Genomic DNA, 26,746 nt, shown 5'->3' with positions numbered 1-26,746 from the left:
TGAGAAATTATGTAAGCCCAGGCATTGCAGAGGACCATCTTTACAGGGAAATGGTGGCTCAGGAAAATGTTAATATATTTCTGGGGGAAGAAAAAAAAAATGAAAAATTTAAATATGGTATAAATTCCATAATCTCCCACCCCACCCCCAAATCTAAGAAGTATTTTTTGGTTTCTATTAGCAGTCCCAAGGGTTAGGCTGGGCAAAATAGGGTTTCCTTCCTTGGACGTGTTTTATCTATGTCCTCGTGCCTGGCCAAGCCCTTATAGATTATGGTTCCTTATCGTTTAGTAAGATCAAATTTCTAAATGATGTTTCGTTCCAGTTGAACATTCTTGGAGGCTTATCTCTTCCCTGGCCAGATGCCTGATCAGATGAGAAGCCCGCCATGATACTGTCACAGTGCCTAGAATGGGCTCTTTATCCAGTAGACATCACTGTACTTTTTGATGATAACGAGGGCAGTCTTAACTTGTGTTAAGGCCTGTGTATAGCATTGAAGGTAAGTATGAAGGAGTTGTTGCTATGTGAATATCTTAATCCTGATGCACATTTCAATATATAGTATCTACGTTTAACCATAATGTACATATTATCTGACACCTAGCCATCCTTTTTAGATGTGACCTTCATATTTAGGGCCAGTAGCTCTTCATGAAATGGCCTGTTTACTGAGGGCCATGATTGAATTTAGATCCTTCCTTGTAACACTTGCCATTGCTTTGATTTACTTTTGTAATCATTCTAATCATCTGCCAGTAGTTTTGCAGAAAGGATTTCTCATCTTGGTATCGGTCAGTTACAGGTAGGATGCTGTGTTTGACTCTTAGGCTTAGAATATATATCTTGATTAGAAACAAAGGCTTAGCAGCATTGACTTTTAGTGTCTTAAACACCTAGCAGCTTTTTAAATGGAAGAAAATTAATTAGTAGCCTATATTTTGGTTCTTAGAATAGAATCTTGGGGATCATCTTGTCCAACCCCTTCATTTTATAGATGGGTAGACTCAAGCCCTGAGAAGGAAATGACTTGCCCAAGGACACCCAGCAAGTTAGAGGGAGATCTGAGACTAGAATCTAGACCTCCCGATGCCACATATGTAAGAAGCTGAGTCTACACTAGTTAGTGGTTGGGAATTCCAGGCTGTGTGGTACAAAGGGGGCCTGACTTCTGCTGCGCTGTCAGAATGTCTAATGACATAGACTCATCAGGGAAATCATAATTAAAATAATATAAGTATTCTTGACAAATGGTTCTCTACCATTCTCCATTTTTGCCATGACCCATGTATTATAGCTTCTTAATAAGCATTTACTGAGCACTTACTGTGTGCCCCCAGACTATACTAGATAGTGCACATCACAGCCAGATAAGACATGGACTCTGCCCTCAAGTTGCTCATGGTTTAGCAGAGAACAAGAAATCCCTGGAAAGCATTATGCAGAATTTCCTGTAGAATGCTGCTGTCTTTCCTAACTTTGTCAATCTTGATGATGAAAATGAATTTTCTACTTAAAGATCTAGCTTTTCTCATGATCATGGTTTATTTATTAGGAGCCCCATAAAATACAAGATAACATCTTGTATAACAAGATAAAAAACAAGATAACAAGATAAAAAAACAAGATAACATCAACTGCAATTGAGTTTAGTCCATAAACACTTATGAAGGACCCGCTATTGGCAAGGTGCTGTGCTAGACACATAAGAGTATAAAAATTGAATACTTATAGCATAGAACATTTTCTTTTTAATGTCAGGGCAATACGGTTTCATAGCTTTCAAACTTTGTAATGAGAATTATTTTAATAAGTATTCTTAGATGTGGGGCCCTTGAAATAAAAGACAAAAACACCTCTGTAACTATAATCCAGACTTGTCAACCTAGGATTTCAAAGTCTCCATTCAGATCCTCTTTTGTACCCCAGATCTGTTTTGAGCTTTCTTTTTCCCTTACCTCAGCCAAACCAGCCTGCTTGCCAATCTCTGCACACAACTAACTCTTGCTTCTGTGCCTTTGCTTGACTAATTCTTCTGCTCCTAGGATGCCTTTCTCCCCATGAATCCATGTGCATCCCTGCCATTACAGTCTAGCCCTGAGTCCGTATCCTGCAAGGAGCCTGTGATCAGCATCCTGTCCTCCTCGTGTCCCTCCCACATGTACATGACCCAGATGACGGTGGGAAAACATTTCTGTGGTATTCATTATTGCTTCCCATTCTCCGTCCACATCTTGCTGATCTAGATATCTAGATACAATATCTTCCTCAGTGAATAAGTTCAGTGAAACAGTCTAGTATAACCAGGTCATTCATCAGACCTTTTAGGAGTGAGTCTCTATACCAAAGATTTCATTTGGGTATTTGTGGGCTGTTAGTTGCATGACAGAGGGAAGATTAGAAACGTTGAGATGGGAATGTGACAAGTAAGCCTGGAGTCCTGCAGAAAAAAAACAGTCACATAGCTGTGAGACATCCTCTCTCCTTCCACTCCCAAACAGGGCAAGAAATTTTCTTTAAACATGTTTTAATTACAATGAGAGTATATTGGTAAACTGTCAACGTAGGGAAAGCAGGGCTCTGCCTGTTAATCATCTCGAGCTTGTTGATCTGCTGTTCTGTAATTCTTTTAATATTGTTTAATGTGTGTGTGTTTTATCTTCTGAACTGACTAAAAGCTTCTTGAGGACAGGGACCATGTCTTTTATTTGCCTCTACATATTCTCCCCCGCCTTACTCCCAGAGTGCTGGCACCCGGCTTGGGGAAGCCTCCCATAGCACATAAAGACAGGAAATGCAACCTGCAGTTCCACCTACATTCCGGCCATTACATTCCGGTTTATATGTATAGTGACCTTTTCATGACAATTCAGTGAAGTGGGTATTTCTATCCCATTTCTACAGATAAGGAAATTGAAGTTCAGAGAGTTCTAGGTCTTACTGTTAGTGACTGGTGGACCCAGGACTAGAACCTAGGTCTGCCCGACTCCAGAATCTATAATGCACCTTTCACTGTACCACAGTAACAACAACAACTAATATTTAGGACTCATTTGCAGTTCATAGAACTCTTTGATCTGCATCACTGTTTTTATTGCTAACACCACTGGTTCTGTTATGGTTCTGTTATGATGATGTTACTCCTCATATCATCACTAGGAAGTAGGGAGAACTAGTATTAGCATTATCCCCATTTCACAGATGGGAAAACTGAGACTCAGACTTGCCCAAGATCACACAACTGGTAAGTGAAGAGACAAGGTTCCAAACAGACATTTTGACTCCAGATATTTTTTTGTACAGTGTATCACATCGCTATCTTATGTCACTTGCACAAATGTATATGGTCATAGGGCCAGTTATCACTGCCACCTCTCCTACAGAGGTTTCCGTTAAGTCCAGGTATCCTGTGGTGCCCTCAGAGGGTGATACAAAGGGCCCAAAAATTAAATGCTTGAGAAGAATAGTTTGCAGGTGAGAATTAAAATATGGGCCCCTTTATCCCATAGACGAGTAACTATAACTTGGCCATGGGACTTCTGTAATGTTCTTAATTATTTCCATCATGAAACTGGAGCAGGGGATGAAACCAATGGACTTGATTGAAAATATTCCTCCTAGGTCTGGAGAAGGTGAGAGCTACTTTGTACAGCTGGTAGCCAGCCCAGCATCGTCCTGTTATCACAGACACGGAGTTGTGTTGGTGGCGGGGTGGGGTGGGGGCCTATCCACCCAGCGTCTCCTGGCGTCTCTAGTCCCATCCAGGGTCCTTCTTCCATGTACCCCGACCCTTCACTCCCTACCACATCTTACTGTACCCTCTTCCACAGGCCCCTTTAGACTTTCCAACTTTCTTATGCATCAGTGTTTTATTCCCAGCAGGTTACCCCCTTGTCCTTTTACGTCATTAGTGAGTAGTGTCTAGTATCACAAAATCCTTCAGCACACGCACTTAGCAGTAGGCAACTATGTTGTAAAAATGTAGGTAAGGGAGATATATCAGTGCTAGAGGGAAGTTTTCATGGAAACGGGTTGTTTATAGCTTTCAACTAAACATTTCTACCTGGTTCTCAGGCAAGGGCCTCAGGCTCTTTGTGTCCTAAGAGATGTCCACATCTCCCCACCACAATCTGCTTCATCTGCTGTGTTCTTGCTCCAGTGAATTGTATCGCCATCCTCTTGGTCATCTGAGCCGGAGGCCACAGGGACATTCTACCCACGGCCCCAACCCCCGTCTCTCCTTCACCAGCCCTCTCCCTGCCAGTGGGTCACAGCCCCACAAGCCCACTATCCCATCTCTTATCCCATCCACACTGTACGGTGACATCCTCATGACTGGTCTCTCTGCCACCAGGTTCTCCCTGGTCCAGTGCGCCTTCTACATTGCTGCCAGAGACCCTGCCCTATAAAACAGAAGGGACATCCCTTACAGAGAAAAACCCAAACTCCTCACCTTGACTCTTACCTTTAAGACACTCACCTGCTGGACCCCAGATTACCCTTGAGCCTTACCCTCCTGTCCCTCCTTCACTGAACCTCACCACTCTCCACACACTGGGCCCTTTCACAGCTTCGTGGGAGCACAGCGAAATGGACATAACCCAAAACAAGATGCAAAACGCACAAGTAGGTGGGTCCATGCAGAGCCCTTTACACGGTCTCCTTAGCCTCAAAGGCTCTGTGCCTCCTTTGCCCGGCATTGGGTACCTTCTTCGTGATGCCGTCGCTCCCTTCCCCAGGCAGTTCGGTCTGTGCTTCATCTTCGGAGCTGCCAGCTCTTTGTTCATGATTCTGTGACAGCATTTACCCCCTTATGTTCTGAGTTATTTTTCATATGTGTTTCACCTGCTCCTCGAGGACCACCGTGCCCCCCCTTCCCTTCCCTGCCCCGGGTACGACCGAGCTTCTGGCATGTAGGTGTTGAGCGGACTCTGAACCGCTGAACTCAGTGCGCTCCTGCGGGGCAGTTAGAGCAGTTAATCCAGATATGGTACACTGCAAAGAGCACTAGCCTGGGCTGCAGGAGACCTGTGTCCCAGGCCCTGCTTGGCACTAGGTGTGTGACCTTGGGTAAGTCACTCAGTCTCATTTAGTAAACAAGGGTGTTGGACTAAATGATCTCTGAGGCCCTTTCAAGTTCTGTGATTCGGACCCCATTTCTTGGACCAGGAGCCACATCGCCTCCTCTGTAACTCAGGAGCCTCAGCACAGCCCGGCAGCCCTCCCGTTACTCACATAGTCTTGGTGCTCGCCAGAGCTGCTTGCTTAGGTGTATCCAGGGGCCACGGAGCTGTTCTTACCCCTCCCCAGGGGTGCCCCTAACCTCACACTACTGTGTGACCAGGCCTCCCGGAGGGAGCCCTTCTTTGTGCTGTCCTCGGGGACAACAGCAGGGAGGTAGAGGGAAAGCAGCTTTACCGTTCCCTACACCCCTTCACTCCGGATCCCGCCGCATCACAGCTGCCGCCGTGCGGGTCCCTGGTTATAGACGTGTTCTCGGGGGGTGATGCCCATTTCCTTGAGAAATGAATTTTAAGCAGCTCCTGTGCCTCTTTGAGGCTACTCTTAAAGTCCACCGCTGACATTTTGGGGGTGGGAGGAGGACTGGAGTCAGCAACTCAACAGGTACATTTGCCATAATCTCCATGTAATAAGTAAGAGCCTATGAAAAGATTAAATAAATCTTTCCTAATGCTTTTTGATTGACTTAATCAATAATTAATCATCTTTAGATGAGGCTGTAACTTGTGGAGTAGATGTAATTGGATTAGCTGAAAAGAGGCAGTTGGGGAGCTTTGAAGAGATTAAAATGGCTGTCAATCCCGTAATTAAACTGCCACAAACAAAAGCAGGGGTGTTTAAAAAAGAAAAAAAAAAAAGAAAAGAAAAGAAGAAGGAAAGAGAGAGAGAGAAGGAAATCAAAGGGCGGGAGAAAGTTGGGGAAGGCCAGTTGACTTGGATTGAATTGAGAAGTACTTATGTATCCCTAGAGGCTGGAGAGGCGAAACCAAATCTGACAGATTTATTCCACTGAACGAAATCCATACGGATCAAATCAGCCACTTGATTGTACCCTGGGCCCACTGGGACCCATGAAGTTTTGGCAGCTTCAACTTCACTAAAACAATGAATCCACAAAAGGAAAAAAAAAAGTTAATTATTTAAAACAGAAGAGACCTGCTCCTTGTCCTGAGCCCATTTAGACCTTGACTTTTCATACTTTTAATTGGCTTAGTAGGTTTGGCCTGTGTGAATGAAGTCTTTTATCTCCCTCTTTTTCTTTCCATGCCCCTTTCATCTTTCCTGTTACAAACACACAGAGAGCTTGAGGAAAAATACTTTGGTTTTTAAAGACTTTTCTTTTTAAAAGGATGTGGATTTGGGCGGGGGGGGGGGGTGTGTGTGTGATGCTGGTGAATACTTTTTTTTTTCTCTCTTTTATCTCTTTTTCCAGAGAGGAGTTGCTTAAACCAATGGGACTAAAACCTGATGGGACAATAACGCCTTTGGAGGAAGCACTCAACCAGTACTCTGTCATCGAAGAGACCAGCTCTGACACAGACTAAAAGCGTCACCTGCCCAACTCAATATTGCTTTTATCAGCATCTTTTCTCTGTAGCTCCAGGGGAGTCTTTTCTCTAAAACATTTATGCCCTTGCTTTGGCTAGAAACACATTAACTGGTTTACTCATTGAGAATCCAGCATATCTGAGAGGTGATCCTGTGTTTTCGCGAGACCGAGGCATTCGTCCAGAGCTGCACTCGGACGGAGCGGCAGGGGCTGACCGCGGACAGAGAGGAGCTCCGTTTCATCAGGATGGAACTGAAGGACTTCATCTGATCAAGCAGCCCTGGCTGAATCCGGCCGTTCTGCTTGCCAAGGTTCTTGGAAGATTTAATCGTGGCCTTCCTCTCGCCTGTGAAAGCTGCCTCTTCCAAATCTCTCCAGCAGACGGAGGCCCGGGAGAAGCAGAACGAGCCTCCATGTAAGGGCTGAGGCAAGTGACTTGCTAGATCAGGACTGACTACATGGAAGCCGAGCAGCTGCTCCAAAAACCTAGTCCCACTCTTCATTTCAGTTTTGTACAAATACGTGGAAATGCACACACAAACCCACACACGCACAGCCCCAGGCCTGCAAACTGATTACACTCTAAAAGTTTGTAGGTCCCTTATCGAGAACTTCAGAATACATTTCTCCCTATAAAGGGTTATAAATGATGGTTTAGTTCTGAGGCAGCTACAGATGCCTGTTTCTTCCTTATGTACCTTAACACTAGTACCAGAGAACTGAACCCCATCTGTATCATTGCATGGGAGCATGCATTCTGAGGTCTAACTCGGGGTGCCAGGGACACACGTCCTCCAACCCAGCAGAGCTGGGGGGACTCCCAGCGTGCTGGGAGCGGCCTCTGCTGGGGCTGGAGGGGGTCAGTGGCACCCATTTGTACATATAGGTCATTCATAGGTCACAGGTTGTACATTGGGGACTGTGTGTGCGCTTGTGTGTTCGACCTTTCTACCATATGTGATCAGTTTAATGGTAACTTTATTTATTTAAAAAAAAGAAACACAAATAGTTACTGTTAAACTGATTAAGGCTGTTTATTTTTACTTTTAGAATTGGTCATACGAAGAAGTAGAATATGAATCCTGCGATAGACAGTGGGCCTAGTTTTCAGTGGCTAAAGCTGAAAGGGGTTGGTTTCCTTGTGTATATGTACGCATGTATGTACACATTCGTGTGTACATACATGCATACATATATACACGTAGATAATGTGCTTAACCACTGCCTTTTAAAACTTTAAATTAAATAAAACATTGGGGTTGATTCAATTTAGCCATCTGTGTGTGTTTCTTTATAGATACATGGGGCAAACAATATTTCAGAGTTCATGCATTTTTAAAGTGTTTTCACACCCATTGTCTCACCATAATCCCCTTCTAAAGATAGGTAAAGTGCATGTATTGGTGGAAAATGTCATTTATCCAGACATCCCTTCTCTGCCAAAACAATGGTTCAAGGATGGAGTTTTTAAAGGCCTTTGAGCTGCCAAAGAGATCATTAGAGTTTCTTGTAATTTACTCAGAGGAGAGATCCTCAAGAATCTCTCCTTTTACCCCTTTACTAAAATTTGCATACATTTCTAACAGATTGAGTCTGTCTGTCTGTCTTTCAAGCCCATTTAAAAGGAAAAAAAAAAAAGAAAGGCAGATCGGGCGGCTGCTCCATAGAAGGCAGGTGGACAGAAAACTGCTGAAGGCCAGCTGAAACCCAGATAGGAAGGCAGGAAGGAGGAAGTCTACACCAGGCTTCGCAAGTCTGGGACGGTCTGTTTCCCAAAGGACACTGGTAAACCCAGAAAGATCTGTACCAACAGTATGGCCCATAGACAAATTCTCAGAGAGAGGACCTGGACTTTATTTTACAAAACTGAGTAAGTCCAGAATACTCCAGAATAAAAGGCTAGGAAGAATATAGTACGCTTCAGGATTTTCATCCAGATAGTTAGACATTAAAACATGACCCATGTTTTAATAGTAAATAAAATGAAACTCAGCAATTCATAAATTTAGATGATGTGAAAAAAGTTTAGAAAAAGTATTTTTGTTACTTCATTCTACAAATGCATTTTTAAAGTATTTTTATAATTTCTACAATCAAATAGCTTTGGCATGCCTGTTCGCTTACCTAAATGAAGACATGTTTACTGAAATAGCATCTGCTATTCAGTCCTGCTTAAGTAGCTATGCTCTTGTGCTCTCAAGGAGTTTGTCTGACTGAGTTTCCCTGCGCTGGGCACTAGCCACTAAGCTTTGTTTTTAAAGAGAGCATTTGCAGGGGGAGAGGAAGGACCTCATTCTGCCCCTGGAAAGAAAATTAACATCTGCTGAGTGCTTACTGCGTGCTGGGCTTCCCATGTCTCTCGTCGCAAGTAACCTCATCACATCTCTTGTTAGAGACCATCCCTGGCAGGCCTCGGTTTCCCAGTGACACAGCAAACAGGAGTCCAAGTCTGGCTGGCCTGACTCCCAACACCTACCTCCCTCCCCTCGCCACCCTGACCACCTGGGTCCTCGCCAGGCCTCCCAGGACTCTGCAGCGCTGCAGGGCAGGCCTTCTCGGGCCGTTCTAAGCAATAACCATTTCAGCAGAACCAGTTGAAGGACCTTTATAAGCAGGGAGGTGACCCGGAGTGATCTGTGAGTAGACTTGCTCAGGACTGGGTTTCAAACAAGGACCTGGAATCCCTGAGGTCAGAGACCAGGGCTGCAGGCCTCCCCCGGACAGGTGCCCGCCGCGATGGCCCGCAGGAGGGATGAGGAGGACACCGTGGCCATCCGTGCACTGAGGGCCCGGGTGTCCGCAGCCCTCCCGTCCTCTGACGCAGGGCGTGCCGGCATCCTACGACCAGGCACCCGAGCTGCTGCTGCAGAGTAACAGGAAGACACTTGGGGCCCCTTCCCCACACCTGTGGTCCAGGGAGGTGGGCAGACAAGGCTTATCTGCCCTGTTTATAAATGGGGACACCAACTGAGGTGGCACACGTACTGAGCCTCCCCTTAACACCACGTCGGTCTCACTGCCTCCCAATACGAGGGGTCACGTGTCACCAGTATGGACGTCTCCCCCCCCACCATGATGAAAGTAATAGATGAATATGTGTTCCTTATGAAAAGTTTGGAAAATGTAGAAAAAGTTAATTCTCCCAAATCCCACCACCGAGATAATCACTGTTAATGTTTTAGTGTATTTCTGTCCTGTATTTTTTCTATGCATATAGAATTTATTTTATTACAAGACTGGGATCATACTGTATTTACAGATTTGTATCCTGCTTTCTTCTTTAATATATTGTGAGCATTTTCCCATGTCAATAAATATTCTTCAAAAAGTAATGGCTACATGATATTCCATTGTATGGATTGCGGTAGACACTGCTAGTTGCCTACCCAGTGTTACTCCTTGTTAACACAGAAGATATCACGTCCCCACCCCCTGGCCCCCACAAGAAGGTGTCTGCTGCCTTCCTGGGAGGCCGCAAGACCTTCGTCAGCACTGAAGAGCGACAGGACATAGGAATGGCTCCAAGAGGCACAGATTTGCTCTGCCATACAGCACCGATCTTTAGAAGCCTCAGCAGCACCAATCATGACACGCCTAGATTAAGTGCCCAGAGAATTCTATAGTTTTTGTGGAAGAGAAGCATTTGGCAGTAGCAAGGTTCCCAGAGGACTTTTCACAAATCTGTGTGTGAAGGAAAAAGATGTCAGTGTTCCCTGCTGTAGAGTCCAGGCATGACATGCATTTCTTGGCAATACTCTTCGCCGCGATCCTGGAGGAAAGAGAGGCGCAAGAGGATGGGGCGACACGTGTTCTTCTTTCAAGAGACGGGGACACCTGTCAGAAGTACAGGCTATGTGGTGAGCGCAGTGCCGCGTAAGAGCCAGGGAACGCTGTTTGAGGAACAGATTGCGTAGGTGAGGGAGGGAGAGACTTTTATCCGCGGTCCTTAGAAGGCGGGAGAAAGTGAGGTTTTCAGGGAAGACGGGCAGTACCTCTGAGCCCTGCCCCGGCTCTTCAAGAAGCAGCGGAGCAGCCTTTCTGGAAGGGGTAGGGAGAGGCCTGCGCCCCAGTGTCCTCCATCAAGCACTGCGGACCGCCAGCCAGCAGTCCCGGGCACCCGGAATGGTGCCCATACGTGCATCCTCGGGGGAGAGAGGAGTCATTTGGCCGTTTTGAGCTTTGTGGCTCACATGAACCATGGCTGAGAAAGATCGGCCTCAAGAATGGACTCTAATGCAAGGCTTCTGGAGTCAGATTTAGGTTTTCTCTTAAAGCACCGCAGTGACGATCCTGGGCCAAGGAGTCCGGCTGTACCCCCGCTCTCAGACCACCTTTCCTGCGCGGGCCAGAATTTCAGCTGCGTATGTTTAGGGAAACATCACTGCGCCAGGTGCCCCACTAAGCAATTTATGGACACTAAGTTCATCCTCGTGACCATCTCAGGAAGAACTATCATAATAATCTCCGCTATTCAGAGGAGAAAACGAAGGCATACAGAGATCAAGCACACAGCGACTAAGTAGCAAAATTTGAATGTGAGTCTGTCTGATGTCCATGTAAATACCAGGCTATGTGCTGCTTTTGCAATCAGACGAAATAAAGCCTTACTGGAAGGAAAAAAATGTCAAAAGAGACTGAAATGGGGAAAAAAAAAAAAAAACCCAGACCTGAGAAAATAATTTTAACATGTTTTTCCTTGTTCCATTTCTATGGCTTTATAGTAAAACACATGGACTCCTCTTCAGGATCTAGTCTGCAAGAGACCTGTCCTCATAAGCATACCAACCCACACCAGTTTGTTCAGGAAGCATTTACTGGGCATCTGCTATATACCAGGCACTAAGGCGCTTGGAGATACGAACATGACTGTTCCTTTCCCCATGGTGTCCGCATTCCGAGAAGTGCATCACCAGAGCCTGTGCTCAAGTGCTAGCAGGATTCCTGGAAAAGGTATGGCTGTCACGGCCCAGGAGGCTTGTGGGGGTTGATTGACGAAATCTCATAGGTGACGTCTGAGCTGAACACGAGCTTGTCGTGTATAGGAAGACACTGCTGTAGCCGGAAGAACTGGTTCAAACGAAAGAAAGGTCATAAGCAAAAGGCACAGGAAGGACGTGTTTGCAGGACACACACGGCTAAGCAGGACTGAAACAAAAGTACCCCGGCGGGACACGGGGAGTAGCAGCATTTCAGGCAAGGGGAAGACACAGCGAGAAACACCTGCAGTACAGAGCTCGGCTTGGAGAGGGACAGACAGCAGGAAGCGAGACCAGACAGACCAACTGTCTGTCGCCTTAGCACCTGCGAGGGCGAGCGGGGCCCAGACTGCAGCAGTGGCAACAGGTGTGGAAGAGGAGGATGGGGTCAAGAGGTGCTCCGAAGACAGAATAAATTCAGTGAGGTCTTGGACAAAAAGCAAGAGCTCATTTCAAATCCGACGGAAAGGACTCTGGGGAGAAGGAAATCTAAAGCAGCGGCTGCCAACCCGTGAAAGAAGCATCTTTGGGTCTGGGGGTCGGTGCGTGGAGCGGCAGGTTATTTCAAGGAATGACAAACCCTCGGGGTCCCCGAGCATCCCTTACACACTGAATAGACAATGTCTCAGACTTACGGGCTCTCCCATTTTACAAATATTGTGCAGATACGTCTTGCCGTGATGAATAAAAGTTCATCCATAAGCATTACCGAATTCACTGTAGCCCTTCGCTCATCTGTCTGTACTGGCTACACTTTCTCGGTCAAAATTCTGCTAATAAAACAGCCATCATGGGGAACAGAGATCCACAAGGTTCAGACTTTAAAAAAAAAAATTCTCGTAACTGAAAAGACTTAGAACTCTTAGCAACACATCACAGAGAGTCAAACTAGCTTCGTAGTGGAAGAACACGAGGGTATTTTTCCGTTAAAGGAAGGAGCCATACACAACAAAGCTGTGCGGAGAGCAGAGATGAAGCCGCGTTTCAGTAACTACCGACATCCGAGTCTTGTTATAGCGCAGGAGGAGATAAAGGAATTTATAAAATCCTTTTTTCACAGTAAGTGACTTTTAAGCCTATTATTTTGTCTTCAAAGTGAGAAAACCTCAACATGAATTTCCTTCTTTCCTGCTGTAACAATTCTAATTCCCTCCTCGTCCACCCTCTCCCTCCAGATAGATAAGCTTGCTGGGAATAGAGTCACACTCAGGAAAGAAAAACAAACGTTGACAGATTTTTTAAAAAACACTACCTCATTTTACCCAAAACAAAGACCCCTGAAACTAAAATCTTAACTATGGATTAATGTCTGACTTCTAGGTGGTTAAAAGAAAAGTTACTCCCGTGGTATTATAAGGAATCCATTTTCATACCAAAAGCTCAGTAAGCAATGGAAATTAAATGAAGTAAATTCTATCCTAAAAGTCTATGTGAGCCATATAAGGTTACTAACTACTCAACAGCCAAAAAAAGAGAGAGTCCATATAAACCAAAGAACATAGTCAAATTTTAAACTTGCATGTGCAGTAAGTTCAAAGTGATTCTAACTGCAGACCTTTCCGGTTAAACAAAGCACTTTGAACACCTGCATTTACCTTGACCACGTTCTGGAAACCACTGAAATTGCAAGTAAAAGGATGTTTTTCAGGAAGGCTTAGGACAGTAAGATTGAAGTCCAGAAGAGGACAAGCAGAAAAGAGCCACTCACAAAATTTTAGAAACTGGAAATCAGATGAACCAGGGATCACTGACATAGAAAGGAGATACCAGAGACCAAAAAACTAAAACGTGCAAGGGTAGGGGAACCCAAAAGCATGATGATGTATGCTAGAACCAGTTTTCGGCAGCGCACTAGAGCTATCAAATTTTAAGGAAATTTACAAGCTGGTTAAAAAGAACCATCATTAAAAATGATGTAAACTTCAAACATTTAATAAAACAAAGGTAAGAGCTGTTCAAAAGTCTTCACCTCCCTCTTATGTTACTAGGGACTAGGTCTTACCATCTACCCTCTTGAAGTCATTCACATCTATTGTGTCTAGAAGGTGTGACACTGGTGCCCGACCGCACATTTCTTCCCAAGTCCATGTTCACTGATGTCATGGCGGTAGCCTAAGTTCAGTTACGGTGGGAGGACTTACACCGTGACAATGAGCCAACACTGCACGCCAGGGCTTTCCTCCCTGGTGAGCCAATGAAACGGTTACCAGCACGTGCTTGTGATAAACCCCAGACGGTTTAGGACTCAGAGATGCAGGGCATTTCTGAGATATGGGTGTGGGTAGGGCTTAAAACTGGCGTCAGTCGGGCTCCTCTCCCCCACCTGCGCCCCTATATACATACACAACCAGGCGGTCGCTATTCTAGCTCCCAGGGTAAGGTAATGCAGCTTGGAAGTACTTTGGGGTACTTTGCTGTAAACAGGAGGATCCGAAAAAAGACCTTCTCCTAGTCAACTCCAAGGACACTGGCAACGAGGACTCCTGCAGCTGAAGGAACAAACCCGCAAAAAGGATCTAAAGAGACTGAAGGTTAGGGCTCTTCCAGGAAAATGGCCAGATCCTGGCCCTTCCCCGCTCAGTGATGACACCTCTCCTTCCTGCCTGCATCAAACTTACTAATGTGCCCCGGGCTGCTTCACGAGCAGAGACACACAGTGAACAAAACAAAGACCCTGACTGCATGGACTGTGCCTCCTCTGGATGAAAACAGACAGACAACTACAGCATCACCGGAAACCCGCCCATCAGCACCCTAGGAGACGCGTTAACTAAAGCACAGGTAGGTCACGTAGAAGGTCACTGCCCTTCTCACAGGGCAGCAGGGCCTCTGTGGTAAAGGGTTATTTGAGCAGAGACCTGAAAGAGGTGAAAAGAAGGGGGTCGTGGTGGGGGGGGGGGGGCGTCTCTCCAGGCAGTGGGAACAGCCAGCGCGGAGCCTCAAAGCAACAACACATCCAGCGAGCAGCAGAGAGAAAGGCGAGAGTCCGAGAGACCATGAGGCCAGAGCTCCGAGGCCTCCCAGGGCGCACAGCGAGCTCAGGTGGAGCCCGCAGCTGGTGCTCACGGACTCGCTCGGAAATAGGAAGGGGCAGTCGAGGGACAACAGAGACCGGAGGAAACCCTCACATGGGAAACAGACCAAAACAAACACAAAAGCGGGGCGCCCAGAAAAGTCCTGCAGACTATGATGAATTATCATTACAGACTTCAACTCCGTTATCAGAATAGAGATTACGCAATAACCCAAAATAAATAATAAATCTGGAGCAGAACAAGACAACAAGGTAGAATCAACTGATAAGCGGGAAGCTCGGTGGCGAGAGGCTTGGCCCTTCAGTGTGGCTGGGTCACTCGAAGACCCCGGCCGTATGCGGGGCCTGGACGTAGCGCGCGTGACGCCTTCAGGTGAGGGGGGGACTGGAGCGCGAGCAAGCCAGCAGCACAGGGTCGGGACTGGGTGAGGACACGGAGGCCCCTGGGTTTCAGGCTTCTCACACTCCCTGTGTTTGTCGGCACGTGGTTTGCCCCAGTTCTTCAACAGGTGGATTTTTTAAGTTCTCACCAGTCTTCCCTGCGTGTGTCAGGGAGGCAGGAAGGAAGGAAAGAAGAGGGAAGGGAAGCCACCATTTCCCGATCTCCATTTGTCACCTCTAAATGCTCAGCAATACTGTAGACTAAGTGCAGTAAGCACTCACTTTAGGACGCTATGATTTGTAAGATCACCCAAAGGGACCCAACCAGTAGGCCCACCCTATACGTGCAAGCCAGTAAGAACAGACACCCAGATTTTGCAGGGAAGAAAGACAGGCTCTTTACTGGTTGGCACCACCCAGGAGAAAGGGAGCCAATGCTTCAAAGTCCCCAGTTCCCTAATAACTTCCAAGAGCAGGCTTTTAAGGGCAAAATTTGGAGCTAGGGTCCCCAGAGAAGGGGTTCACTGTTGATTTGTGCTCCGGTGCCACCTGGTCTGGTCCCGCAGAGGTCCTTTCCATCTCAAGAGACTTGGAATTTGAAAAATACCTTGACTTGCAAGCTAGTGGGGTTGTGTTCCTACAGGGTCCTCAGTTGGCCCAGCGTGCCTGGGGGGAGAGAGATGACCTCTAAGGCTCCTTCTTCCAACTGAACCAACAGAGATGCACCTAGCTTCAATCATTCCCACTACCGTCCTCAGGACCATGTTAAGGCATAGCCACTGTTTTGACTCCTAATTTACAGAGGGGAGATGGGAGTCAAAGGTTAGGTTACTTAGTTTGCTGGCAGCCCAAGAGGCCTCAAGCTAAGGGGCAGACCCTAAGCCCTGGGGTCCAAGGGAGCCATCAAAGGGAGCCGCCTCTTCTTCCCGCATCTCTAGACAGGCTTGCTGAGCGCCCCCTTGATACCATCCCTAGTTTCCAGTCTGAATGTCTTGGGAAACTGACCAGCCCTCATGGAGCCCAGGTGCCCTCCTGGGGCCACCTCCGGGTTCGGGGTCAGTTCCGGCCACCTCTCTCCTGGACCGCGGAGGCCGCCCCAGTCCCCTCTTGCGCGCTCCCTCGGGCCCGGATTGGGCCAGGAGGGGACCGGAGCGCAGGCCTCCGGATGCGGGTCTCCTCCCCAACCACTGTCCCCGCGGGGCCAAGCCTCTAAGAGGGCGGGGGCGGGGGCGGGGGCCCCCCCCGCAGCCGGCGGAGGAGCCCCCATTCCGCGCGCGTGCGCCCGCTCTCCTGTGCACTCCCTGCCCGGGCGGGACACAGCCCTGGGGACTTACCTCCCGCCCCCACCGCGACTCTTCTGCAAACACTGCGAGGGCTTCCTCTCCACCCAGGCGGGAAAAGCCACCCGGTCCCGAAGGACCGGACCTCAAGCCCCCTGATCCTAATACTTCCCGAAACAGGAGCAAAAAGTGAAAAGACACTCCTGGCCTGCAGGCCGCCATTCCTGGCTGGGCAAAGGGCTCCTGCTCCCGCTCACTGTGGGGCGAGGAGGGAGGTGCAGGTGGGCCGCGGGTGGGTTGGAGACAGACGCCCCCGCCCCGTTTCTTCCTGGTGTCAAGTCACATAATTTACAAGGGAGAAAAACAAAACAAAACAAAAACCTGCCGATCTGTGTGACTGCTTTCAGGCTTTGAACTTCTCCATCCTTTGGGGCTGATTATGGCCAAGTGACCCATATTTAAAAAGCATTTAGAATAAAATGATGCACTTTCTTTGTGCCGTCGGGTTCCCTGATGAAAAGAAAAATGTTGGAAAATTGTCCTTTTTCGTCGGCGGTAATGGCTGTGCTCTGCTGCAGCTCGTCCCCTCGCCGGTGCGGGCCCAGAAAGGGCGGGGTAATCAAGGGCACAGCTGTGGACACTTGATGGCCTGCTGGGGGGGGGGGGGGGGGGGAGGAAGGGAGGAAAGCAGCCGATTGACTGTGTGTCAACAATCGTCGCTGGGAAAGCGACAGCTCTTGGAGACCTCTGCAACGTGAAGTCCAAGATAAATGATGTCCCTGTTTGGCAACGGGACAAAATGGAGGTGAAATTCAATAAAGGCGGGCTGAAAAGAGAAGGGCCCCCAAAGGCCTTTCTCTGCAGCTAGGCAGCCCACAGAAATAGGCAAAAGTGGCCATTGGCGAGGAGGCTGTGCGGCCGAACAAAGGCCCAGGCGGCCACCGGGCACGGCCCGCAGGAGCCCGGCACAGAGCTGGGCTCGCGGGAGCCCCGCCCCCGGAGGAGTGCGGTGGGGGACACCGGTGGAGAGAAATGACCCAGGAAACTCGGACCCAGGTCTCCTTCAGGACCCACTTAAGCCTTGCCTGTAGGGAAACGTGCGGGAAACAGGAGCCGATCCCTCCGCAGGGCGGCGGAGAGGCTGAGTCACGTTAGGATAAAGGAAACATCGCACTGGGGGGTCAGGAGACCGCAGGGGCGGGGCGTCCCGGCTCAGCGCCCCCCCCCCCACCCCCACCCCTGGGCAGGCTTGGGGAGAAGCAGGTCTGCGGGAGCGGCCTACTACTCTGCCTACTAAGATCTCATTCCAACCCACACCCGGGGAGGCCCTCCGGGATTCCCAGCCCCCAACTGACGGGCAAAAGAACTAGGGCTCCCGGAGCGCCGGCGAGGGTCACCCTCTACCAGGTGGACAAAGCAGAGATTCGCCTCCGTCCAGGAGCCCCGGGCTCCGAAGCTCCTGCTCTTTCTCTTGGTTCCTACCAGCCTCCGAGGCAGCTCGCCTCCGCGGGAGGACCCAAGTTTCCCTCCCCGGCAGCCGCCCAGAGGGGGCTGCGTTTTCTGGGCCCCCGAGCTCTGGGCTGATGCTGATGGGCTCTAACGTTAAAACAAGTCGTGTCCATTAGCAGTCAGCGTACAGAAAGGTCTCCTCACTCTGGCTTAAGTTAACTGGTTAAAAATAAATTAACCAGTTATTTCACTAGCAAACCGAGTTTGAGAAGAGCAGAGGCGTTGCACTTGGGACAAGCAAGCTATGGTGAACCACAGGCTGTTGTGAAGAGAGAGAGAAGGTCAGCTTTTATTAGGTTGTTGGAGGAAACTTGGTTGGGGAGGTGGGGGCGTTGCATAAAAGTTCGTGGGAAAAGACTTGGAGGTTGCAGTGATTTCTTGCTGGCAGCCGGCGGTGGGTGATGTGTTGTTGCTGGGCAAGGAGGGATCGTCCTTCTTTTTCTTAAAAGCAGAAGATGAGGGGAGCCTGGATGACTCAGTTAAGCGTCTGACTTTGGCTCAGGTCATGATGTCAGGGTCCTGGGACTGAGCCCCTGAATTGGGCTTCCTGTTAGCAGGGAGTCTGCTTCTCCCTCTGCCCTTCCCCTGCTTGTGCGCGCTCTCTCTCTCTCTCTCTCTCTCTCTCACGCAAATAAATAAATAAATAAAATCTTAAAAAAAAAAAAAAAAAGGCAGAAAATGAAATCCCTATGTGGAAAATGTGCTCCCTGGTCAAAATAATGACCTTCCTTCTTCTCGCTGGTGACGCAGGCTATGGGGGAGCACCTGCCTCAGAGCGCCCCCTTCAGGGCTCCGACTCCATTTTCAATGAGGTTTCCTGGATTTCCGCACCCAAACTGAAATTCGAAGTGTATGATTCAGCAGCTCCATGATGTTAAAAAGAACATCGCTTCACCTCAAGTTAGTAGCAAGATGACAGACATCCCAGGTGTCACACGCAGACGTGACTGTATCTGAGGTCATCTAGCCCCGTGCCTCCCTCTCAAGGCTAAGGAGACTTCCCAAATCCTTCCAATAAACCTCCTGAAGACTCTTTGAATGGAATCAGATCACCTGCCCATCTTTGAACTGACATTATTAAAGGGAGAGGAGTTGCCCTTAGTTAAATAAAGCCTAGACATGTAATCAGGGCTAAGATCAGCTTCCTCTGGAGCCCAGGGTAAGGAGTGGAGACAGGAGGAAAAAACAGGGTTCTGTTGGAAAGGAGATGAAAATGAATTCGGGGTAGGCAGCCAGGAGTGACCACTAAACAAATACATCCACTAAAGAGGTCTAAGAAATCCACGGGCTTTGACTCTTCAGCCACCAGAATGGCGGAAATGAAAAAGATGAAAAGTGCCAGAAGACCAAGTAAGTTGGCAAAGGAGAGAAGCGACCAGATCGCTCATATGCCCCTGAAGGTGGTTACATGGTACATCTACACCAGTCTTTACTGAAGCTGAACGCATAGTGTGGAAGCCGAGAAAAATGAAGGCCATCCCACCTCAGGTTTAGCCTTAGCATAAGTACAGCCATCTTAGCTCTGGCAGCCATCTCAGACCCCTGTGCCCAAGGGCTGAATTTCCCCTACTTTACTTTAGTTCTAAGGACCCCCACCCTGCTTTAGTAACAAGAACTCCCACCCTGCTTTGGTTCCAGAGACCCCCCACCCTACCTTAGTAACAGGAACCCATAAATACCCCTGCCTTAACTAAGCTTGGAGTCCAAGTCCCTACTCCACTGTGTCGGGTATACTTGGGCCCAAGCTTAAGCTTGTCAAATAAACCCTCGTGTGATTGCATCAGTGTTGGCTCCTTGGTGGTCTCTCGGACTCGAAAACTTGGGTATAACAATAGGTGCTGTGTTATGCACCAATGCTACTCCTAGAAATATACCCAGATGTTCACCATAAGACATGCGCTAGAACATTCTTGTATTCCTAAGTGCATGAAACTGGGAAGGTGCCCAAATGCCCATCAGCAGGATGGACCAGGTAGGCAGTTGTGGTGAACTCACACAGCAAAGAGAACGGGCAGCCCCTATCACATGCAGCAATGTATGTGAATCTCATACACAAAAGAAGCCAGGGAGTGTAGAACCTCACAAAAATTGGAAGTCCAAGGGGCTGACTCAGCAGTTCTATTGTGACAAAAGAATATTCTGTGTACATATAAAACAATATCCATGTATATAAAGTGCAACACCAGACGAGTAATCTATCCACGGAGACACGCAGCAGTCACTAGTCCTCTTGCAAGGCCAGTGCCTGGAAGGGAGCATGAAAAGGGCTCGTTTTCATGGAGGAGCAGCTGTATTCATGAGATGTGTGCAGGCTTGTGTGTACATTGTGTCCTCCTGGTTTAAAGATACAGATTCTAGAATCATACAAGCTTGGAACTGAATCCTTCATGCATCAATTAACTTGCAGTGTGACTTGGGGCCAGTGACTTCACCTCTTAAACCTCATTTTTTCATCTAGTATCTGGGGATAATTATAATAGTCATGTCATAGAGGCTCACGTGAAATGAGAAAATGCATAGAAAATGCATAGCACGGGGGCGTCTGGGTGGCTCAGTTCGTTGGGCATTGGACTCTAATCTCAGTGTTGTGAGTTTGAACCTTGTGTTGGAGCCCAACATGGAGCCTACTTTAAAAAGTAAAATGCATAGGGGGTAGGAAGAGGGGGCTGGGGTTAGGACATTGGGGAAGGTATGTGCTATGGTGAGTGCTGGGAAGTGTGTAAGCCTGGCGATTCACAGACCTGGGGCTAATAATACATTATTTGTTAATTAAAAAATTAAAAATTTTAAAAAATAAAAAATAAAATGCATAGCACAACACCAGGCACACAGTAAGTAATCAATAGATAGTATCTATTAGTATTATTGTTATCCTCATCATTGATCACAACAAAGACAGGGCCTTCTCAGGCATAGTGTCTATCCTGGGGCCTCAGCAGTAAAGTTAACAGTTCTAGGGCCACTGGTGACAGGGGACTTCTTTGCAATGAACTGGCGCATTCAGGAGGAAAATGGCAGAATCCACAAAGTGACACAGACCAGCGCTTCTCCAACTTCGCTGCACACACAAGTGCCGGGAACCCTGGCTAAAATGCAGATACTGATTCCATGGGACTGAGTGAGCTGGTGCTCTACGTTTCTAACAATGTCCCAGGTGAAGCCAGTGAAGCTGGTCTGCAGACCATACTTTGAGTAGCAAGGCTGTAGGTCTTGGAGGATGCAGGAGTTGGAGGAATTTGAGAGACATTTAGGGTGTGTGCATGCATGGGAGGCAGCTTTCCCACATGGTGGAGATAGAATGTGGCGCAGCTTCTATAACAAATCCTGTCTCGCATGCCCTGAACAGAGCTTCTGCTCCCTCCTCAACCCTAACGGCCACACCTGCCACGAGGAAGTAGTTTTTTGTTTTGCTTGTTTTCTTTTAAAAATGAACATATGAAGGCGCCTCGGTGGCTCAGTGGGTTAAAGCCTCTGCCTTTGGCTCGGGTCGTGATCTCAGGGTCCTGGGATCGAGCCCCGCATTGGGCTCTCTGCTCGGTGGGAGCCTGCTTCCCCCGTCTCTCTGCCTGCCTCTCTGCCTACTTGTGATCTCTGTGTGTCAAATAAATAAACAAAACCTTTAAAAAAAAATAAAATGAACATATGAGACAGGCAAATTGTATCAGAAAAAAAAGCCAATCGGAAACTTCAGGAAATGAAAAGCTATACACAAAAGGAAATGTAATCACAGGCAAGGACTTGACTTGATGAAGAATAGTTATTGATTCCAAATTTTTAGAATCGACACATAGATAAAGTAGAGAAGCTGTAAGTATCATTACCCAACAGAATTTAGATGTCTCCATCTTGACAATACAAGAACGAAAGTTTGAAAAGTGAAAGTGAGGAGAAAAGAGTTGAAGGGAAGGCAGGAGCACTTAAAAATCTCATTTTAGGAAGTGATGAGTCAAAAAATATCGCTCACCCTCTATTATGATGTATAGAGTTTACTAGAAAGAGGACAGACCTTTGCTTTGGTTCCTATTTATCCCCAGTCTCTGGAGCAGTGTTTGGCACAGAGGAGAAGTTCAACAAATCCTTGTCCAATGAAAGGAAAGCAGAGCGCCAAAGCCTAAAGTCACCTTGGAGACCACCTCAGTCCACTCCTAGTTTCCTGATGATGAAAACAATGTGCAGAGAGCTACAGGAAGTTGCCCGAATCCCACTGCTATTTTGCGGACAAGCCAGAGATTAAATTTAGATTCTCTAAACTCCCAAGTGTTGTGCCCTCTCCCCCAGGCTGCCATCCTCAGCATGAGCCTTCTTCTGGAAGAATCACACTGTGGTTTGGCAGAAGTCCCTTCCAGTCTCAAGAGTGCATCTGAGAGCTGACCCTGAGGGTACTCTTGTGGCCGGCTGAATGGCACCAAGGAGCCAAGACAGGGATGGGAACCTCAGTGGACTGACCCCACTGCCACGGACCTACCCACCAAAGATAATCGTAGCTAAGAGTTTAGCATGTCTTCCTCGTCTTTTTTTTTTTTTTAATATATTTTACAATTGTGATCATATTGCATGGAATTTTACCTACTTTTTACACTTATTGTTAATACCATGACCCCCTTCTCTGTGACAGCACATTCTGAAACACTTGGTTTTCTAGTCACTTGCATAATATTGCCTCTCAGGGCTCTACTCCCCTGAAGCATCCCCCCACCGCCCCTGACCATGGCTGACGAATGAGGTTGCTTACTATTTCAGCCTTTATTATTTGGGCCTTATTGTAATGGCCTCAGTGAATGGCTCTGTAAGAAAATCTCTGCATTTCTTAAAACTTACTTAGTGTAGACTCCTAGAGCTGGAGTTACTGGAAACAAGGAAGAAGCATTCCTAAGACTTTTGTTACAACCAAACTGCTTTCCAGTAAGTAACGCTATATTTTCTAAAGGACCATCACATTTCTACCTGACTTGTTACGGCCGACGCTCTGACAATGTGTTTCATCAAAGAATATCAGTCCTTTGATTCCATGGCTCTTTCCTCACCCTGTGTGTGTACATGGTATCGCTCAGGTCATTGATTCATTTAATGGACATTGAATAAAGACTACATAGAATCTTTACTATGCACTAGACAGTCTGTGTATGTACAGTCCATGTACTAGTGCTTGAGATCTATACCTTATAGTCTTTACTCCAACTCACAACTCTAAGAAACAGTATTGTTATTTTCCTCATTTTACAGCTGCAGAGATGAAATACTTAGAAAAGTTGAGTAGATTCCCTAAGGTCACGCTACTGTAAGTGACAGGACCGGAATTCTAAGCCAGGTTCATTGGACTTGCCACCATTAACTAACAGTTACCGACCCCAGGTGTGGACTGCCAGGCTGGCACCGCGGCGCTGACTGCTCAAAGTCTCCAATCTCTGTCCCCACGTCCCTATATCTGTTTAGCCTGCTCGCTCAGTATTCCCAGCGGGGGTCCCCCCGCACCCACCTCCCGAACCAGTTATTGAGGAAATGCACTTTGAACACCCATCGCATACCCGGGGTCCCGGTACACGAGAGACACAGCGTGGACCTCACAGTCCAGCTGTCGGGAGGAGACCACCGATGCAGGTGAACATAGTTGTGTCATCACAAATTGGAAAAGAGCTCCGGAGAGAAGAATCGAGCAAAGAGGTAGGAGGTGGACACAGAAAGGCTGGACTGGGACGACCACGTGCCGAAGACTGAAGCTGTCTCAGTCCTTTCTTGGCCCAAGGCTTACTTTCATAGGGAAAACTAAAGAGCTACATACAAGATCCCTTTCAATTCAGAGGTTTTAAATTTGGACACATCTCTGCCTAATCCCTTGTGGCTACCCCAGCTTTGTGGTTTTTCAGTCCTTTTGTTCCAGCTCTAGATTTTAATTTTGATCTCTGGCCCCGTGCTTTGTAAACATTTTTGATTGCATACGCCTCCACCAACAAGCTGCGCTCCGCGTAAATGTTTTCTTATTTATGTACCAATGCACGCACAGAAACGACGGCACCAACACACACTATCACCTGTGCCATCCAATATAGTGGTAACTTACTTTAAATTTTAAAAAACTTAAAAATTCAGTTCCTTGGTTGGACAGGGCTACATTTCAAGTGCTGATATAAAACATTTCCACCATCGCAAAAAGTTCTATTGGACAGTGCTGTTCTAAACTTCAGACCAAAATAGAAATGTTTAAAGGGTAAGATTAAAAATTAAAAATAGAAATTCCAATATTTTCCTCCCACACCTCCTGAGATCATCTAGCACATCCCTGAGAGGCACGCAAACCACCCTCTTCTTTAGAGATCACGGCTCTAGATGTCTGATGTGAAGAGTGGATTAAAAGCAAAAGCAAAAAACCAAACCAAAAGACTGCCTTCTTCACCAGTATGCCTTCTGTCCAGCACTCCAATCCAGTCCAATCCAGCTTCTGGGAGAGGTTAAAAAATACCTCCAAGGAAGAGGTCCGCCTCTGTTCAGGCTGCCATAGAAGTACCACAGACTGGACGGTTTATGACCCACAGAAATGTATTTCTCACACCTGCGGTGACCCATGTCCAAAATCAGAGGGGCAGCATGGGCAGGTGAGGGCGCTCTTCCAGGCTGCGGACTTTCCCGTGTACTCTCAGCTGCTGGAAGGGGCAAGGGAGCTCTGGCTCCCTTTATCAGGGCGCTAATCTCACTGGTGAGAGTTCTATCCTCATGACCCAATCACCGCCCAAAGGCCCACTTCCTAAGACCATCACATTGAGCATTAGGATTTCAACATATGAAATTGGGGCGGGGGGGGGCACAATTCAGACCATAGCATAAGGGGCACAGACGGAGCTATATAAATCAATATAAACACATATTCCAAGAAGCTGCCAAGGCTTCCCAACCTTTCTGGACAACTCTTTCGTGAGTCCCTGGGAGCAGTTTACACAAAGCTTTAGAGTCAAGCCTCATTTCTGACCCAAAAGTCCATGGCCAGCCTTGCCCACCCAGCTTATCAGTGACAAAGCCAGAATTCTAAGAAGCTTCTGGAAGGAAGTCTCCCCAGCACCCCAGGAGACTCACAAAGTCCCTTGTTTTTTCCTTTCACAACTCTTCTCACAACTTGTAATTACATGATTACATGCTTGTGAGTATGTGTTTACTGTCTGCCTCCCCGGCTGTCAGCGTTTTTGTTCCCACTCTCAGGGCTTGGCTCTCAGGAAGGTCTCAGCAAATTCTGGTTCAGCCTCCAGAGGCCAACACATGAGCCCCGCCCACCGACCACAAGGCCCCACCCATTTACACACGGTCCCACCCACTCCCTGCCAGGCTCCGCCCTCCACCTTGTCCTACTGGAAGCGCAGGTACCGGCACTCGGAGTACACAATACCAACCAGTCCCCTGGGCTAGGCTGCCTGGGTCCCACTCCCTTTTGCCGTTGCTGTCCAGGTCCCAGACTGGCCCCTCTGCCACCTGCCGGCCATGGAGGACCCAGGCGGGGAAGAACTGGAGGTCCATTACGGCCCGCCTGGGATCTCGGTCGCCCCTGCAAACCTGTGACCCCAGGCGGCGCCCCGGGGCTCATCCCCTTTCACTGCAGAGAGAGAAACCCACTCCTGGTAAAAACCATTGGGAAGCAGCTCCCAAGCAAAGGGCCCGTCAGGCACAGGGCAGGAGGACAGCCTTCTGTTTGACAATCGCCCTTAGGAGTTGCCTACAGAGCTTATGGCTTTCTAAGATTTATTTATTTATTTGACTGAGATCACAAGTAGGCAGAAAGGCAGGAATAGAGACAGGAGGAAGCAGGCTCCCCGCTGAGCAGAGAGCCTATGTGGGACTCGATCCCAGGACCCTGGGATCATGACCTGAACTGAAGGCAGAGGTTTTAAACCACTGAGCCACTCAGGTGCCCCGAGCTTATGGCTTTCTTAACTACTAAGTGTTGCAGCTTCCACAAATCCGCCAAGTGTGGTGGGCCCAGGCCAACTGAGGAACGCCTGGCTGGGCTGCGGAGTGGGCGGGGCCTGATGGTAGGGAGGCGGGGCCTAGTAAGGTGCAGGTCGGGGCAGGTGTCTTCTCCCAGTGCTTCGCCCATACATTCAATGAGGCGTCAAACACTGCAGGTGGCCAACAGTCCCTGTCTGACAGGTAGCCCCCTTTAACTGGCCCATCTCGTACGATGTGGACACAGTTTTCAAAAACGTACATTCTAACCGTTGTAGTGGGTCTTTCCTGCCTTCAGAGTAAAAGATTATAAGCACCTTTATTCAGTGTTGTTTCAAATCAACTTATGATTACCTTGTAATATTTTCTAAAAATATTTAAACATTAAGAAATTTTAAAAAGCAACTCCTATACATGTGACAAAATTGCACAGAGCTAAAAATACATACAAATGTATGCAAAACTGGTGAACTCTGTAAATTCAATGGGTCATACCAATATCAATATCAGATTGTGATATGGTATTATAGTTATGCAAGATGTCTTATTTCTTGTAACTATATGTGAATCTACAATTGCCTCAAAGCTTTTCTTTTAAAAAAGCAACCGACTGGATATGTAACAGGAAATAGTTTGTAATAAGCTAATTTTTAAGTATATTTTTATGTAATCCTGTGTCCCTCGAAATGTGCTTGAGGAGAAGAATCAGGTCTGATTTAAAAATTTTTATAATGGTAATAGTAGATAGTAATTAGGGCAGGACTTTGTATATGGCACAAATGCATGTCCATGAATTCCACACTTTAGCATCTAACTTAATACAGTGTTAGGTTCTAGGGAGGCAAGGGCCCTTGCCTTCAGGGACCTGGCAAGAGGACACAGAGGAGTAAAACCCACAGATACAGTACCATGTGATCGACGCAGTGAGGGAGGGAAAAATGGGTTCAGTGAGACCATTCAGAGAGGGCTTCTTGGAGGAGGTGGAGATGTAGCTGATACCTGAGAGAGGCAGGCTTACCTTGAACTCAAAGAAGATTAAGCTTCTGGGCCCCTTTAAGGGCCTGAGAAA

General features: G+C 47.5%; 1 protein-coding gene across 6 annotated transcripts in view; it reads left to right on the top strand.

Moving 5' to 3' along the window:
* The window catches only part of RIC8B (RIC8 guanine nucleotide exchange factor B), a 98,898-nt gene extending 91,059 nt beyond the window's left edge, over positions 1 to 7,839 (top strand). For 3 of the 6 annotated variants that reach the window (XR_009404729.1, XR_009404728.1, XR_009404730.1), the window contains 2 exons: positions 326 to 502; positions 6,455 to 6,542. Coding sequence is in view for 2 of the 6 variants with exons in the window: in XM_059402180.1 (XP_059258163.1) it covers positions 6,455 to 6,566 (112 nt within the window). In the remaining 4 variants the exon portion in view is untranslated. Of the gene's footprint in view, positions 1 to 325; positions 503 to 6,454 lie in introns of all 6 variants that reach the window. The other 3 variants (XM_059402180.1, XM_059402182.1, XM_059402181.1) reach the window with 2 other exon arrangements.
* Positions 7,840 to 26,746: the final 18,907 nt, after the last annotated feature.

The sequence above is a fragment of the Mustela nigripes genome, chromosome 6 (genome assembly GCF_022355385.1).
Source record: "Mustela nigripes isolate SB6536 chromosome 6, MUSNIG.SB6536, whole genome shotgun sequence".
In the NCBI taxonomy this organism is placed as follows: Eukaryota; Metazoa; Chordata; class Mammalia; order Carnivora; family Mustelidae; genus Mustela; species Mustela nigripes.
The sequence above is the reverse complement of the archived record's forward strand: the minus strand, read 5'-3'. Positions and strand labels throughout refer to the sequence as shown.